Source organism: Sphaeramia orbicularis, chromosome 9 (genome assembly GCF_902148855.1).
Source record: "Sphaeramia orbicularis chromosome 9, fSphaOr1.1, whole genome shotgun sequence".
NCBI classification, from domain to species: Eukaryota; Metazoa; Chordata; class Actinopteri; order Kurtiformes; family Apogonidae; genus Sphaeramia; species Sphaeramia orbicularis.
Genome location: NC_043965.1, coordinates 23,855,076 through 23,869,453, shown reverse-complemented (window position 1 = coordinate 23,869,453; position 14,378 = coordinate 23,855,076). Strand labels below are relative to the sequence as shown.

General features: G+C 36.9%; 1 protein-coding gene across 3 annotated transcripts in view; it reads right to left on the bottom strand.

Moving 5' to 3' along the window:
- The window catches only part of egflam (EGF-like, fibronectin type III and laminin G domains), a 43,636-nt gene that overhangs the window by 11,001 nt on the left and 18,257 nt on the right, over nt 1-14,378 (bottom strand). For 2 of the 3 annotated variants that reach the window (XM_030142954.1, XM_030142956.1), the window contains 10 exons: nt 13,906-13,971; nt 11,530-11,642; nt 11,142-11,395; nt 6,329-6,510; nt 6,109-6,209; nt 5,934-6,034; nt 4,069-4,213; nt 3,774-3,963; nt 896-1,021; nt 252-495 (listed from right to left, as the gene is read on the bottom strand). In XM_030142954.1, the coding sequence (XP_029998814.1) occupies nt 252-495; nt 896-1,021; nt 3,774-3,963; nt 4,069-4,213; nt 5,934-6,034; nt 6,109-6,209; nt 6,329-6,510; nt 11,142-11,395; nt 11,530-11,642; nt 13,906-13,971 (1,522 nt within the window). The remainder of the gene's footprint in view (nt 1-251; nt 496-895; nt 1,022-3,773; nt 3,964-4,068; nt 4,214-5,933; nt 6,035-6,108; nt 6,210-6,328; nt 6,511-11,141; nt 11,396-11,529; nt 11,643-13,905; nt 13,972-14,378) is intronic. The other variant, XM_030142955.1, reaches the window with a different exon arrangement.

Here is a 14,378-nt window from a genome sequence, read left to right as displayed (position 1 = left end):
TGTTTCTGATACAATAGCCTTTGAATTTATTCTGAGCTTTTATGAATGTCTACATGATCAATTAATTAAATATAGGAAAATACATGATTTACACTGAAAAAACTCAAAATAAAAAGATAATATTACAATAAATGGTGATAAATTGCTTAAGAAAGGTTAAATATAGGAAATATGAATTTGGGAACTGCCACAAAAGTAGCACTAGGTCTTTATGGGTTAATAATAAAAAAACAAGTGTATTTATCTTGTACCTTATTGCAGCTTCTCCGGAGCCACAGTCAAATCTGAACTCTACATATCTGTCCACCAGGTTGATAGCCAGGAAGTCATCACTGCCTGCATCCTCACTGTACAGCAGCGTCCCATCAGGCTGAGACGGACGAAACGTCATCTCAAACTCCATGAAGGACAAATAACTCTGTGAGAACTGAGGCCAGGGAATGACCGCGTATGAAAACACTGTCTCATTGAAGAGTGGCGAAGACAGTAAAAAACCTAAAGGTAGAGAGAAAAGAAATACGGACAGGAAAGAAGAAAGGAAAATGACTAGGGCAGTAGAGAAATAATAGGCGTATCATTAAGAACATTAAGTGGAAAAGCAGTTGAAGAGAACAAAAGATAAACTGAGGACAGAGCTTGCATAGGGAGCAGAAAAAGAAAGTGGAAGCGTATATTGTACAGTACTGTCTGAAAGGTGATATGACACAGCAAGAAAATCAATCCCACATATAAGAAATAATTTTCCTTCATATTGCACTCAACTGTTGAGTAATTACTTTAAAAGGTCTGTGTGATGTGACAACCGTTGAGGGAAAAGAAACCTCCTTCTCAGAGAAACAACACTAACAAGTGCAAGTGTGTGGTTTTTGTGTAGAGAAAAATAAGGTTGACTCACTTTCTTCACAGAGCATTCCCCGGAAACCGAGTGGGCACAGGCAGATGTAACCATCAGCCCTGTTCGCAAAGCAGACGCCGCCGTTGGCACAGGTGACCAGGTCACAGACGCTGTCGCTGCACTCACCTGGAAATGAGCGACAAGGACGCATGAGACCAACCATATGTATACCACAAAAACAGGAAGGAATACCGATGATAGCTGGCAAGGAAACTAGAGATTTATTTACAAATGAAAACATGTGAAACTGGAAAATTATGTCAGAATGATGTTGAAAAATCTAAAACACTGAAGCAGCAAAGCTTGTGAAAACAAAATTTGTGTCTTTTGGCCATGATTGTACTCAGGATTTTGGTAAAAACATAATAAACACAGCCAAGATATACACAAAATGGAGGAAGGAGAGCAGACAAACAGACAAATAGAGAGATTTACAGACTAGTAATGTGAAAATACTCTGTTATAAATACACCATATGTTCTGTATCCAAAACCTTATTTGGGTAAAAGCATGTGTTATTACAGAAATGTGCCAATAGCAATAAAAGCAGGAGTAACAATGCAGTAAAATGGTCACTGTTTATTTTGCATTTTATCATTGTTTTTGGTTGATGTCTATAACACTATATAAACAAAAATATTGGGACCCATTGAATTCAGATGTCTTAATGGACTTTAAATACAAATGCCATTATATAATTTTATATTGCAGTAAATATCATAAAAATATAGGTTTTAATGGCTAAATATATTATAATATTTTTTATTATTATGCTTATTTGAAACGTTCTACCACAAGGTTGCTGAATTATTTGTCATGTTCTGCCCATAATAGTTATTTTAAACCACAATTAACTATTCTTCAACTCTAATTCAGGAAGGAAATTCAGCCCTTAAACCTAAAATAAATGTTGATTTGGCATTTTTAAGTGATGCATCCTTATATTTTGAGCTTTCATATCGTGTATAAGGCCCACAGAAATAATCTTCCTCTATAATGTTACCATATCTTTGCATTATATGTTCTGTGAGAATGAAATGTCTAACATACTGTATATATAATGCATTTTCCTGCAAAACTAAGAGGGTTTATTTACCATAAGAAGGAGGGAGATTTTATTTTTAACCCGTAAATGAACCCTTAATCCTTCACTAATCATAAATATAAAAATCCATTCATTTTATGATACGTAGTTTCCCCCGAACAGGAAAACTGTAATGTAGAACGCAAGAATAAAAAGTGCAATATTTGACTCTGAGATGCAGAGAATTATGAAATTGCATAAAATGAAAATGCTCAAGTATATCAACAAACTAAAACAATACAACACTGTAGTAAAAGTACTTTGTTACTTATGAGGAGTGCTATTGTGAAGGGGAAACCTGACTTTCTTACCGACAGAATAAGGCATAGAGTTCTACAACATAATCATGGCACATCATTTTTTTGGGGGAATGCACAAAAATAATATTCTGATGTTGAATGATTCAGGGACTGAACATTATGCATTCTTTTCGGAACAGAATACGAACATTTAAGCAGGATCTTAAACTGTAATGTCTGCAAAACATTATTTATTTATGTCTTTGTGTGATTTTTGTTCTGGTAAAGTCACCTGTTAAAACTTTATTTATCCAAATGATGCACTATATGTAAGTTTTTCCAGGAAATACTCTTTTAAAAAAAGAAACAAAACAAAAAATATCGCCTTGTTTAACAGTATCGGGATATATTGTGATATACTGTATTGCAGTGGTGTCCAACCTTTTTTGGTTAGTGACTCCATTTTAACTTCACAAATTTCTGGCGACCCCAGACATTCAAAACGGAGAATTTTTTTTGCTAAAATTAATTTGTTTTTGATCATGTAATAGTTTGTTATACTATATTGCAAATAAACGTTAATTTTAGATGACGTTTAGGCTATATAATGTATGTTATTATGGACGGAGGCAGTAAAGCCAGGTGTAGATTACTGCACAAAGTAAGAATTTTATTTTCCTTGGTCAGGATATGTACAGTCAGTCCAACTTGGATTTACAAGGCTGACAATTAATACTGAACAAACAATAACTCAAACTATGAATTATGAAAGACCTGCAGCATCTGAAACCGACCACAATGAACATTTGAAAGATAAACAGTACCACAGTGCTTAAGTTTCAGCTTCAGAGTTTGTCGTTTATGGATTGGGATTGTCTCTGTCAACTCAACATGTATTTTTTATTAGTAAGTTTTTTTTTTTTTTTAAATATCAATTACTAGAAAGTTCAGGCGACTCCATGTGGGGTTCCGACCCATAGATTGAAAAACACTGCCGTATCGTGATCCTAGTATTGCGATTTGTATCATCTCACCACATTCTTGCCAATACACAGCCCTACTAAACATTCATTCATTCATTCATTCATTTATTATCTGAACCCGCTTTATCCTCTCTATGGTCACAGGGGTCGCTTGGAGCCTATCCCAGCTACATAGGGGCGAAGGTGGGGTACACCCTGGACAAGTCGCCAATTCATCGCAGGGCTGAACATATAGAGACAAATAATCACTCTCACATTCACACCTATGGGCAATTTAGATTAACCAATTAACCTATTAGTGCATGTCTTTGGATGGTGGGAGGAAGCCGGAGTACCCGGAGAGAACCCACGCAGACACGGGGAGAACATGCAAACTCCACACAGAAAGGTCCCACCCCCTGTTGACTGGTGTTGGAATCGAACCCAGGACCTTCTTGCTGTGAGGCACGAGTGCTAACCACTGCGCCACCATGTCGCCCTACTAAACATTCAACCATAAAGTTTCTGCTACTTTCTGTTATGAGTACTTTGAACAGGAATTGCATGAATGGAAATTACATGAACCTACTCACCTATATCAGCTCCACTGAGCGCTCTGCCTAGAGGCCACGGTCTGATATCTGTGGCCTTGTTGTTGATAGTCAGACTCTGAATGCAGCCGACAAAGCCACGATTCGTCCCTGTTGCCCGAACCAGCCAATAGACACTGGGAGATCCACCCACATAGAGCGGGGAACGGAAGGTGATCTTGGTGTACTGGCCCTGAGAGAGCAGGAGTGAACAGACTGTGCTTTACCTGAACTCTTCAAACTCCCACAGAGAGCCTTTGCTTGATCTGTTGTGTGTGTTATGGTATATATGTGCTACCTGTGAACGTCCAGATATGGGGGTGTCGTTGTCTATACGAAGCCAGCCGCTCATCCCGTCTCTGAACACCGTTACTGTGTGCCACTGACCCACCACAATGCGACTCTCACTGACTATTTGAGCCGCTCCAGTGCCACAGTTAAACCTGGCAAAAAAACAAATCAAATATATATTTATTACAGATTATTATAAAGCTTTTTTATTCCTATCAACCATAGTCTAATTTCTGCTGTTAGGGGTCTCTAAATCACAGTCACACATGTGATGGTATGGGAAAGAAGCAAAGGATCATTGTATTTGTTTTCACCAGCTTTAAACACGCGTCTGAACTAGCAGAAATCAAGTTGAGAAAACAAGTTAATGTATTAAGCTCTATATTAGGTTTATTGGGTCATATTCACACTATTTTGTGCTGCTCAAAAAGCTGCCACAGTGGTTAACACAATGTTTAACCCTTTAACCCCTGAAGCGTCAGTGGTGAGCATTCTGAATGTATGATTTATTTTAAATATTCATAAAACTTCAACCATTTTCTCAATAGGAAAAATTTCAAAATGTGCTGATAGAATAGACCCTGCGCTTTCCATAAACATCTGAGCATGCTCAGTGCAGCCCCGCCACCTGTGTAATGTGGGATAAAACACAGAGCAGCGAGTGAGATAGGCTTGTTATAAAAATAGATGGCTTTTTTACACCGTATTCCTTGTCATTTTTCATTTTTATTGTTGTTTACAGCGTTGTGATGATTTTCCTTTTTTTTTTTTTTTTTTTTACTGTATTTTTATTGGGTTTTGACCATGTAACTGCTTTTTGGATTTCAATCAGGTCCCACAAAGCAGCTGGACTGATTTAAAAAAACAAAAACAAGCCCCAAAACAAAAACTACTGGGCCAAAGTTCAAATATTTGTTGTTCAGCGTGTTCCGGTTAACAGTTCATGTTCAACATCCTAAATCTCTTCTTGATGTACAATCTGAGTGCCTAATTTAGTGAAACTCCAATTCCTCTCTTTGTCTTTTTCTGTTATTCCATCCTGTTTTGACACAGTAAAGCAAAACCACTGAAGAAAAGAAACACAAGCACAAACTCACAGCAGCTTTGATGACACTGAAACAGACACAAATTCACAGCAGCACGTTTGATTGGTTTCACTGAAATAATGTCTCAGAGGTTTGAGGGTTAATTGCTAACTTATTGTTTTCACCTCAAGTGCAAATGTGGAATCATATTCACAGATGAGGTGAGGTATTAATATAAGTTTCATTCTGATCATGTTTATTCACGTACAGTACAGTATAGGAGTCTTACGCAGCCTTTAGCTTAGTTATTTTTGCAGTGTTGTAATGGGTGTTTCTTCATTTCTAACAAGAAATATGCAGGAAATATATGCACAATATTAAAACACACACAAAGAACAACAATTCAAACAGTTTCCTGATGATCCCATATAACTTCTACAATACTCTTAAGGATACATCTGCACATAGATGTTTTTCTAATTGACTGAATCAGGTTCTGATTTGAGATGCTTTTAAGGAATACTGTTGTATACGTTTGGTACCTTTTAACTCATTGATGGTGTTTTATATGAATGTTATTAGAATAGTTTTCTTTTAGTCTGGATGCACAACTGAAATGTTTATTTTCCATAACTTCTGCTGCTGCTGTTGTGGCCAGGACACTCTTGCTAAAGAGATTTTTAGTTTCAACAAGCCTTTTTCCTGCTTAAATAAAGGTTATTAGTAAAAACAACAAAGTTAACAGCTGCTGAAGACTTTTGCACAGCACTGTATATGAACATTGTCAGAAACATTCATAAGCCTACTCACTATGACATGTGTAAGACAAAGTCACTGTTGTCCTCACCTGTAGTGCAGTTTTCCCCTCACCAGAGCCAAAGAAATAAAATCTCCTCGTCCATGTTCATTTTCTCCACAGTACAGCAACAAGCCATCCTCAGAGTCTGCCTGTACCACAATAACATGTTTTAACCCTTCTCAGGAACACAAAACTATGGTGTATAAACCTCTTACTGTCTTACCTTGAACTCAAGAGTGACCTGAAAGGTTTGATAGGAGTTTTTTAAGGGTTCAAAGGTCATATGAGAGTAACCGTAAAACCTGGGAAAGTTCACTGGTAACGCTGGAAAAGAAAAGAAAATAAGATCATGATAACTTTACCCATGTTAATGTCTACAATTTACATACATGAGTGGTAGAGTTTTAAAGTTTTACGCAGGTATAAAACAGAACTAGTACAACCTTCAGAGCATGTGTCTCCTCTCCTTCCGAGGTTACAGTGACAGCGTGAGCCTCCACTGTCAAAGTCACTGAGGCAGAAGCTGTCAGGTGGGCACACGGTGTCGTCACAGGTCAGGTCGTAAACACGAGGCACGTCGCCCTTCCAGGGGGACATAGTGGGAGGTGTGGTGGGCAAAGTGGTGCTGGGGTTGAAAACAAAGGGGGAGGAAGTCAGTGTTTCTGAGGAAACTGATTATTATACTTAGCACCATTAAAAACACACAGGTCAGAATATTATGTATATTTGGAGATATATTAAATTTATTGGTTTGGGGTTACCTTCATATTAAAGAAGGAAGAACTGGTCATTAGAGAATGAATTGTGGACTAATTGTGATTAACTTAACACGTTTATTCAGTGCACTGAATACAGGGACTCAGAAACTGAAAGCGTAATCATTTAATATCAGGTGTGTCTAGGGTGCAATTTGTCCAAAAAGCAGAGGAGGGAATGTTTTTTTGTTTTTTGTCAGAGTGGGCAGGGTTATATATGCGTGGGCTTCAGTGGCGGCTGCTTGTCTTTCAGACAGGGGAAGCTCATTGTCAGCTAACATAAAAAAAAGTCAGGTTATTTAAACATAAATTCGTCCCTCCGTTCCTTTTTAAGAAAATGGTCAGTGACCTTATCGTACCAAGTAAACAAGAAAATGCTGAAATTATGTTAAATTGAAACAAGGAAGTACAATGAGTGTTTTTTATTTACAGTGCAAGAAATGAACAAGTAATTTCGTAGTGGTTTCTCTCTCAATTTCACAGCAGAATGCGTGATGGTATTAAACTGAACTCCGTCAAGTGAAGGAGTATGTCTCAAAATAGCTGTCAATCAAACAGGATTCAGCCTTTTGACTGATCCTCCAATCAGCACATGGGATTCTGGCGTCCAGCCCGGCCGAGGTCTGCCCACAGCTCCATTCACCCCCAGAGATGCCGAGTGTCCGGGTGCGGGACAACATCGTGGCATTTATCCAATTACCGTCCAGTTTTGAGGCAATGAAAAAAACTGTTCCACTCAGTCCCACTGAAGTGCATGGACACCGAGTGTCAATGGGCAAATGCACTGAGCAGAGATCAAATGAGAAAACAGCGCAACGGGAATGTATGGGACGTGAACAACATCGAGTCCGTTGATTTGTGATAAAGCTGATTCTGAACGAACTTGTCTGTGAGATGAACGTGTTCTAACACATTTATAGTCAATGAAATGTCAACACAACCGTACATATTTAACCATTTAATTTTTGTAATTTTAGGGGAAGCCGAGCTTCCCTTGCAGTCTATGAGAAATCGCACTGATGGGGTTGCAGTCCATAACTAACGTAACTAACACTGGCGAGAAATGAAAGTCCAACTTTACATACTTTCAACGTCCAACTCCCGGGTTCTATTCCTCTATTACACTGCAGACCTTACTGAAAACTGACTGAAAACACACAACCTGCCTGTTATTTCAATTGGTTGGTTGTCCCCCCAAGAACAAAATTCACTGAGCAGAAGTAGGGGTGTAAAAACCAGAGGGGGGGTTGATCTCCCTCAACAAATCGCGCCCTGGGTGTGTCCACTTCTGGCTTCCAAACAAACAGTGCAGAGACGACACATGGAACTAGGTCTCATGATCCTGTCCTGAGGGATCCCATCACTCAGACGACTGATTGTACTGCAATGACAGCACAGACGGCGAGCGACTTCACCGCGGCTCAGACCTGCTCGTAACATGTCAGTAACATGTTCTCTCTGTTGTATCGGAAGTTGTGGCATTTTGAGCTGGCAAAACATTTTGATGTTTTCTCTGCTGCCTTTATAAAGGCTATTCACCACACCTAAAGTTACCAGACTAGCGTGACTCTGTACAAGAGATTCAACTCAATGTCCGACATTAAGGGATTAGTTCAAATGTCACGCGCATCAGGAAGGAAAAAATTACAGCTGTTAATTGTGTTACTCATCTCGTGAGCAACATATACAAAATAGGCACCTGAGCAAATCATTTTCTGGAAATTACATCACATGTATGGACCGGACCGTGTGTTTTTAATGGCGTTAAGTAAACAATTAATGTAGTTTATAATACCAGTGCTTGTCCAAACCTAAAACACACTAGATTTTATGAAATGGTTTAAACTACAAATGGCTAAATGTTTGCTGTAATGTGACTGAATGGTAGTTAGGCCACCTTGCATTTCTTCCGGTTAATGACATAAACCAGAACGACATCTTAAATTGATGTGACATTTCACTGCCGCCACTGCCATGTTTTTCAAATAATTATGTGAAAGAGCATGTAAAAAAGATAAACTGTAGGTGGCTTTTAGTAGAAAAGCTTGGACAATAAAAGACCAGACGGAGCAGAAATAAGTACTGTGATTTTGTTGAAATTATAACATAAATCTGTACAAAAAATAACAGCCCAAATGATTCACTGTTCATAAGCTTTCATAAGAATCCCACATAGTGACCGAGCGAAAGCGGTGTCTCACAAATTGGGCAAGAAAACGAGCCAGATGACTACAACGTAAAACTGTACCGTCCACCAGGGTTGTTTTAAAGGAGTGATAATTAGCTTTTTTTAAATGGAATTATACATTTTAAAACATTTCCCTGTGGTCTACATAAACTATAAATGCTATGCTTGGGTCTGAATTCTTCATTAATTCAACTCCACAGGTCCATCTTCAACCCTATTTCTGAGTAATGACACCAGAAAGGTCGTTTTGAGTGCTGGTCCTTTAAATGCACATCAGCCACTTCAGGCCCCGCCCCCTCCAGGTTGTTGGCTGTGCTGCTCTGTCCCATTCAACCAACAACTGAACATTTTAGGTAATCAGCTCAAAGTTTGGACATATTTTCAGTATGGACTACAACCACTGCTGCTGATAAAGAATTATGGTGTACTCAGAGAAATGTTTGTCGGAAGTCTTGACCTTATATGTACAAATGTTGTGACATAACTAGAAATAGACGTAACAAATTAAGAAGGAATTAAAACAGGTCACAGAAATCCACTTGATTTTTTCCAAAATTAATATGAAGATAGTTTTGCAGCACCTGGAGGGTTCAAATTCAAAATTTTTAAACTATTAGGGTCCAAATACACAAATAAATGTACCAAAGACTAATAAAAGTGGGTTTAGCAAAAATATGACTCCTTTAAAGACCTAGATCTATTGTGTAGCAACTTCCAAATGTTTTTTTTTCTACATATAATCATTTCGAAGTCAATTATCAATATTTATTAAAAAGACAATCCTATGAATTCTGCATTTTTCAGTGAGAATTAGGTATTTTCCCAAGTTTGATTCACTGATCGAGTAGAAGTTCGTAAAAGCTCAATAAATTTGAAGGTTATTATATCAAAACAGAGAAAACGCACGCAAAGTGACTTTTTCAGCAAAATATCAATAACTGAACATGAAAACAAATGTGTACAACCACTCTCACTGTCAAATTACATGGGTTTTAAATGCATGTTGCAGAAGATGACAGTGTTTCCACATTTATAACGGAGCCTTTCAACATCCAGTATATCTAATGCTGAGAAGTTGAAAACCTGTATTTTACCTGAATTATTTACATATATTGATAGGATTAGAGGATTAAAAATGATTAAATATTTCAGATCAGTAGAAGCTTTTGGTTGTCACCAGGTGTTTGAGGGTTAATGTGGGTGAAAACAGTAACACACAGATAGATGATCACATTCAATGGGGTTCAGAACTGGAAATGTGCAGTGACTTAACTTTAGTTTTTTAAGAGTTTGTACAAATGTCTTGATTGTTATTAAATAAAATGTTGACATCCTATCCCATCCCACAAAATTATGTTTTTAGGGTGCAATATAACTATGCAAGATTCAGTACTGATTTATTTTTTTTTAATCAGTTTTTTTTTTATACTCACACATATTTGTTTTTTTTTTGTTTTTTATATGCATATTTACCCTGTACATATAGTGCTGTATATATAGTGCCTGTTTGTATTTATTAGTGCTGCCTGCTGAGCCAAATGCATTGAAATTTAATTTATTCATTCATTCATTATGTGTGCTTCTCTGAAACTGGTCCTTAAAAGCAGGACAGAGGGGCTAAAAATTCAAACAAGACGAAGACTGATATTATGAAGCAAGTTTGGAAGCACTTTGGGTCTGTTTGAAAAATAAATGAAAAAATCTGCATGTAACACGATAAAAAGGACACGAAAATTATGCACTGCTATTTTTTTTTCTCTCATAGGTACATTTTGGGAATCAAAGTAAATATGCAAGGTAAAAATGGCCACTGTTGCAAAATCACTCGCGATTTATTTGTGTTTAAATGGGCAGGTTCTGTATGTAACGCAAGTGGACACAATGGGTTATGCACAAAACCTGGAATGAAAAACCCACGTCTGGATTAGAAAAACCACTAGGATCGTCAAATTTAACACAGTGTCTTTATTTATAGCGGTATACAAGACCATTTTAAGTGATGTGTTCCAGATCAAATGCACTGACACATAGGTAGTTTTTCCTATCTCAATTTTGGTCCTATTTTTGGCCCCTGTATTTTACTAAAAATTCATTAATTTTGGAATGGTTGAGAGCAAGAGTATAATTTTTTTGCATTTATCTGAGATCATCATTAGGTACATCCTGGGGGGAAATATGTCTAAATTTCTCTTTTATTATTGGGTCGAAAAAAACTGGCAAAGTGCCAGATACCAAAACAAACCCAGTTTCATGGAAAGACCCTCATGTTAAACCTGGAATGACAGATAAAGCCTGTCTAGGTCTAAGTCTTACCTGACAATGGTAGTGGTGGAAATGGGTTCAGTTGTGGTGTCCGGGGTACTGGTGGACTCTGGGGTGGTTGGGAAAACCAGATCTGTAAAGTCTGGCAGAGGGAATGAGGTGGTGGAGGAAGGTGGAGGAGCTGTAACGTTGGGAGGTGCTATGGTGTTCATGCGGTAAACCACATTTTGACCAGATGGTGGACCGGAGCGGGATCGCAGTTGAGATTTCCGGTTGTCCTCGTTGATACCTGGGAACGGCTTCAGCTATAAGGATGGGCAGTAAAGGATGGAAATGACAGAAGATGAATAGAGTAACTGACACAGTGTACATGCTGATGGCTCCTGTTTCTTTACAGAGATGAAATGGTCTTGTCCAGGTTTAATATACGACTATTCACCTCTTCAATAAAGACGTCGTAATCGGAGTCGTCAACGTCAAAGCCATCATCATCTTTGATTCCAGAATCAGTGATGTATCGTCCGTAATCTCCACTGCCCACATCTGATGGACCTGTGCAGAATGTCACTGATTACCACATGCTTTTAATGGGTTTATATTTAGATTTGAAAAAAAAAATATATGCGTAGGATGTGACACAGTGAGATGACTGAGGGGTCAAATGCAGTCGAGTAAATATAGTAACAGCGTAGAATCATAATCACTCTTTTAAGCACAACTTCAGTCTTTTAATGACTGTATGCAAGGATTTTCCAGGAAAATATGCCAGACGGCTTCTGTTGGAACAAAGTGGACCAGTTGAACTGAAGGTCCTAAATTGTACGTGGATAAAATGCTTTTGTAAGATGCTCATTAATGTTAATATGTATTAATAAGACCATATAGGTGTGAATAAAAGTATGATAAACATGCTTATTCATAAATCAGAAGAACTTATAAGAAACATGTTAACTGTTTATGAAGTTATTAAGAATGAATTAAATATAAATGTTCATATTAAGTTTAACCAACATAGAGACTATGTTATTGTTAAAACTTCAAGATCTATAACTTCCAGCTGAATTTTCTCTTATTTGATCTTTCTGAAATGATTTATCAAGATGTTTTATAACGCTATCCTTTGCCTCCTTTGACTTTTTCAATGAAAATCAGGTATTTCCCTATATTTAATTTACTGACCATGTGCAGTAGATGCTCGTGGTAAAAGCTCACAGTAAATTATATCAACAGAGAAAACTGAAAAAGTGAAGTTTTCAGCAAAATATATCATTAACTGAAAGCAAAACCAAATTTCTGCAACTAGTGTCATTTGTCAGATTGCATGGGTTTTACCGATAAGTTAATGTTGTAGAGCATGACAATGTTTCTATGTTCACTACAGAACCCCTGAATGTCCATATGGGTCATATCTGATGACCAATTAAAGCTGAAAAAACTGCATTTTACCTGAATTACTTCAATGTATTGATGGGATTATTGGTTCAAAAGTTATTAAACATTTTACATCAGTAGATGCTTTTGGTCAAGAACAGCTTTTTAAGTCTCTGAGAATTAAAAACTTGACTTTAGATTTATTATGTCTTTATTCATTTTAACACATACTTTGGCATAAATTTACTAGTAGTCATGTAACTGTTAACTGTACCTTAAGCAGCTACCACTTCTAAAGTAACAACAATAGCTTTTAACCCTTAACCCTTAGCACTGAGACACTATTAGGTTTTAATCTGTGGTCTTTTTTTATCACTGTGTGTTGTGTCTTATTGTTTTATGCATATTTATGGTATTTGAGTGAACTGTTTCTATCTTATAATTTAATCATACTTTTAGTTGTAAAGCACTTTGGTCTTCTTCATGTTGTTGTAAAGCGCTATATAAATAAATTTTGATTGATTGATTGACTGATTGATTGAACAATACTTTACTGGAATTAAATCCTTTATAAAACACAAGACGAGCCTCAAATGCTATTTTTACTTTGCCTTTGCCAAGAACTAATGCACTCAAAAACACATTTATATACTAAACCATCTCATATTGGAATATGTTACCTCCAGAAATGATGTTAACAAGTAATCATGTTGTTGTAAGAGATTTGTAGTCAATAATGAAACAATGCTAAATTAATGTAACTATGTTTTTTTTCTGTCTGTGTTTTGTAAATGTATAAATTGTAATACTTTTATATTGAGAATGGACCCCAGGAAGAATAGTCTCTACTTTGGAAATCCTTAAATAAAGAAATAAAAAGGGTAGGACTACAACTATAGCCAAATACTTTGGCAGTGACTTTATATAAATGGGATTTATTTGCCAGTAAAAGTCTTTGCATCTTACAAAATGCTTATAATTCTTCTCTATTGTACCTCAGAAACACGTAGAAAACACCAGAAAAAAATTGAAGCAGCAAATCTTGGGAAAACAACATTTGTGTCACTGCCAAAATATTTGACTATGACCATAATTTGATGTGTCTCCACCAAAACCTTGTAGTGGTAAATAACCAAGCTGGGGGTGGAACTACCAACAATGTAGATTCTGGTCAACCTGCGCTGTCTCTTTACATCAAAATAAATTTTTCACTGCATTTATAGTATGACCACCACATCTGAAAGAGATAGTATCAATGAACAGCACAGCAACTACTGACAATGATGTACCTATTATATGAAAGCTGTACTGATGGATAGACTGATGAATGAAATGAAATGACCACAGAACAGCAAATGTAACCATGTGAACACACTGTGAATATGAACTGATGATCATGGGATATTAAGCAGTAGTAAATACACCAGATGTCCCATGGATCTACCTGTTATCCTGTACCAAGGCTGCTGTACCACGTACTGAAAAGTGTCTCCTCTACACAGAACGGCAGCTCATAACATACAGAGACAAAGCCAGAAAATGAATGAAGCGAAAGAGACACAATGAATGCTCCTGCACCAAAATAATACACATTTGCATCCCTTTACATATTAGTTTCTATTTCTTTACAAACTGATTATTTCAAAATGATGTAAGCAATCAAGGCACTATAATATCTATTGATATACAAATCATGTAAACTCTTTATTTCTGTGGATAAAGCCTCATGTCTAACTATTAAATTACCTGAGAATATTGGAATATGATGACTAGAATAGGACTCAGGAAAAGGAAATGAAATTAAACATCATTAGATAGATGAGTAAATATTTTAAAATAGGTTTGTAGTTATTTTAACCCTTTCATGCATAGTGGTCACTCCAGTGGACAGCTCTATTCTATAGCTGTTCTCTTGTA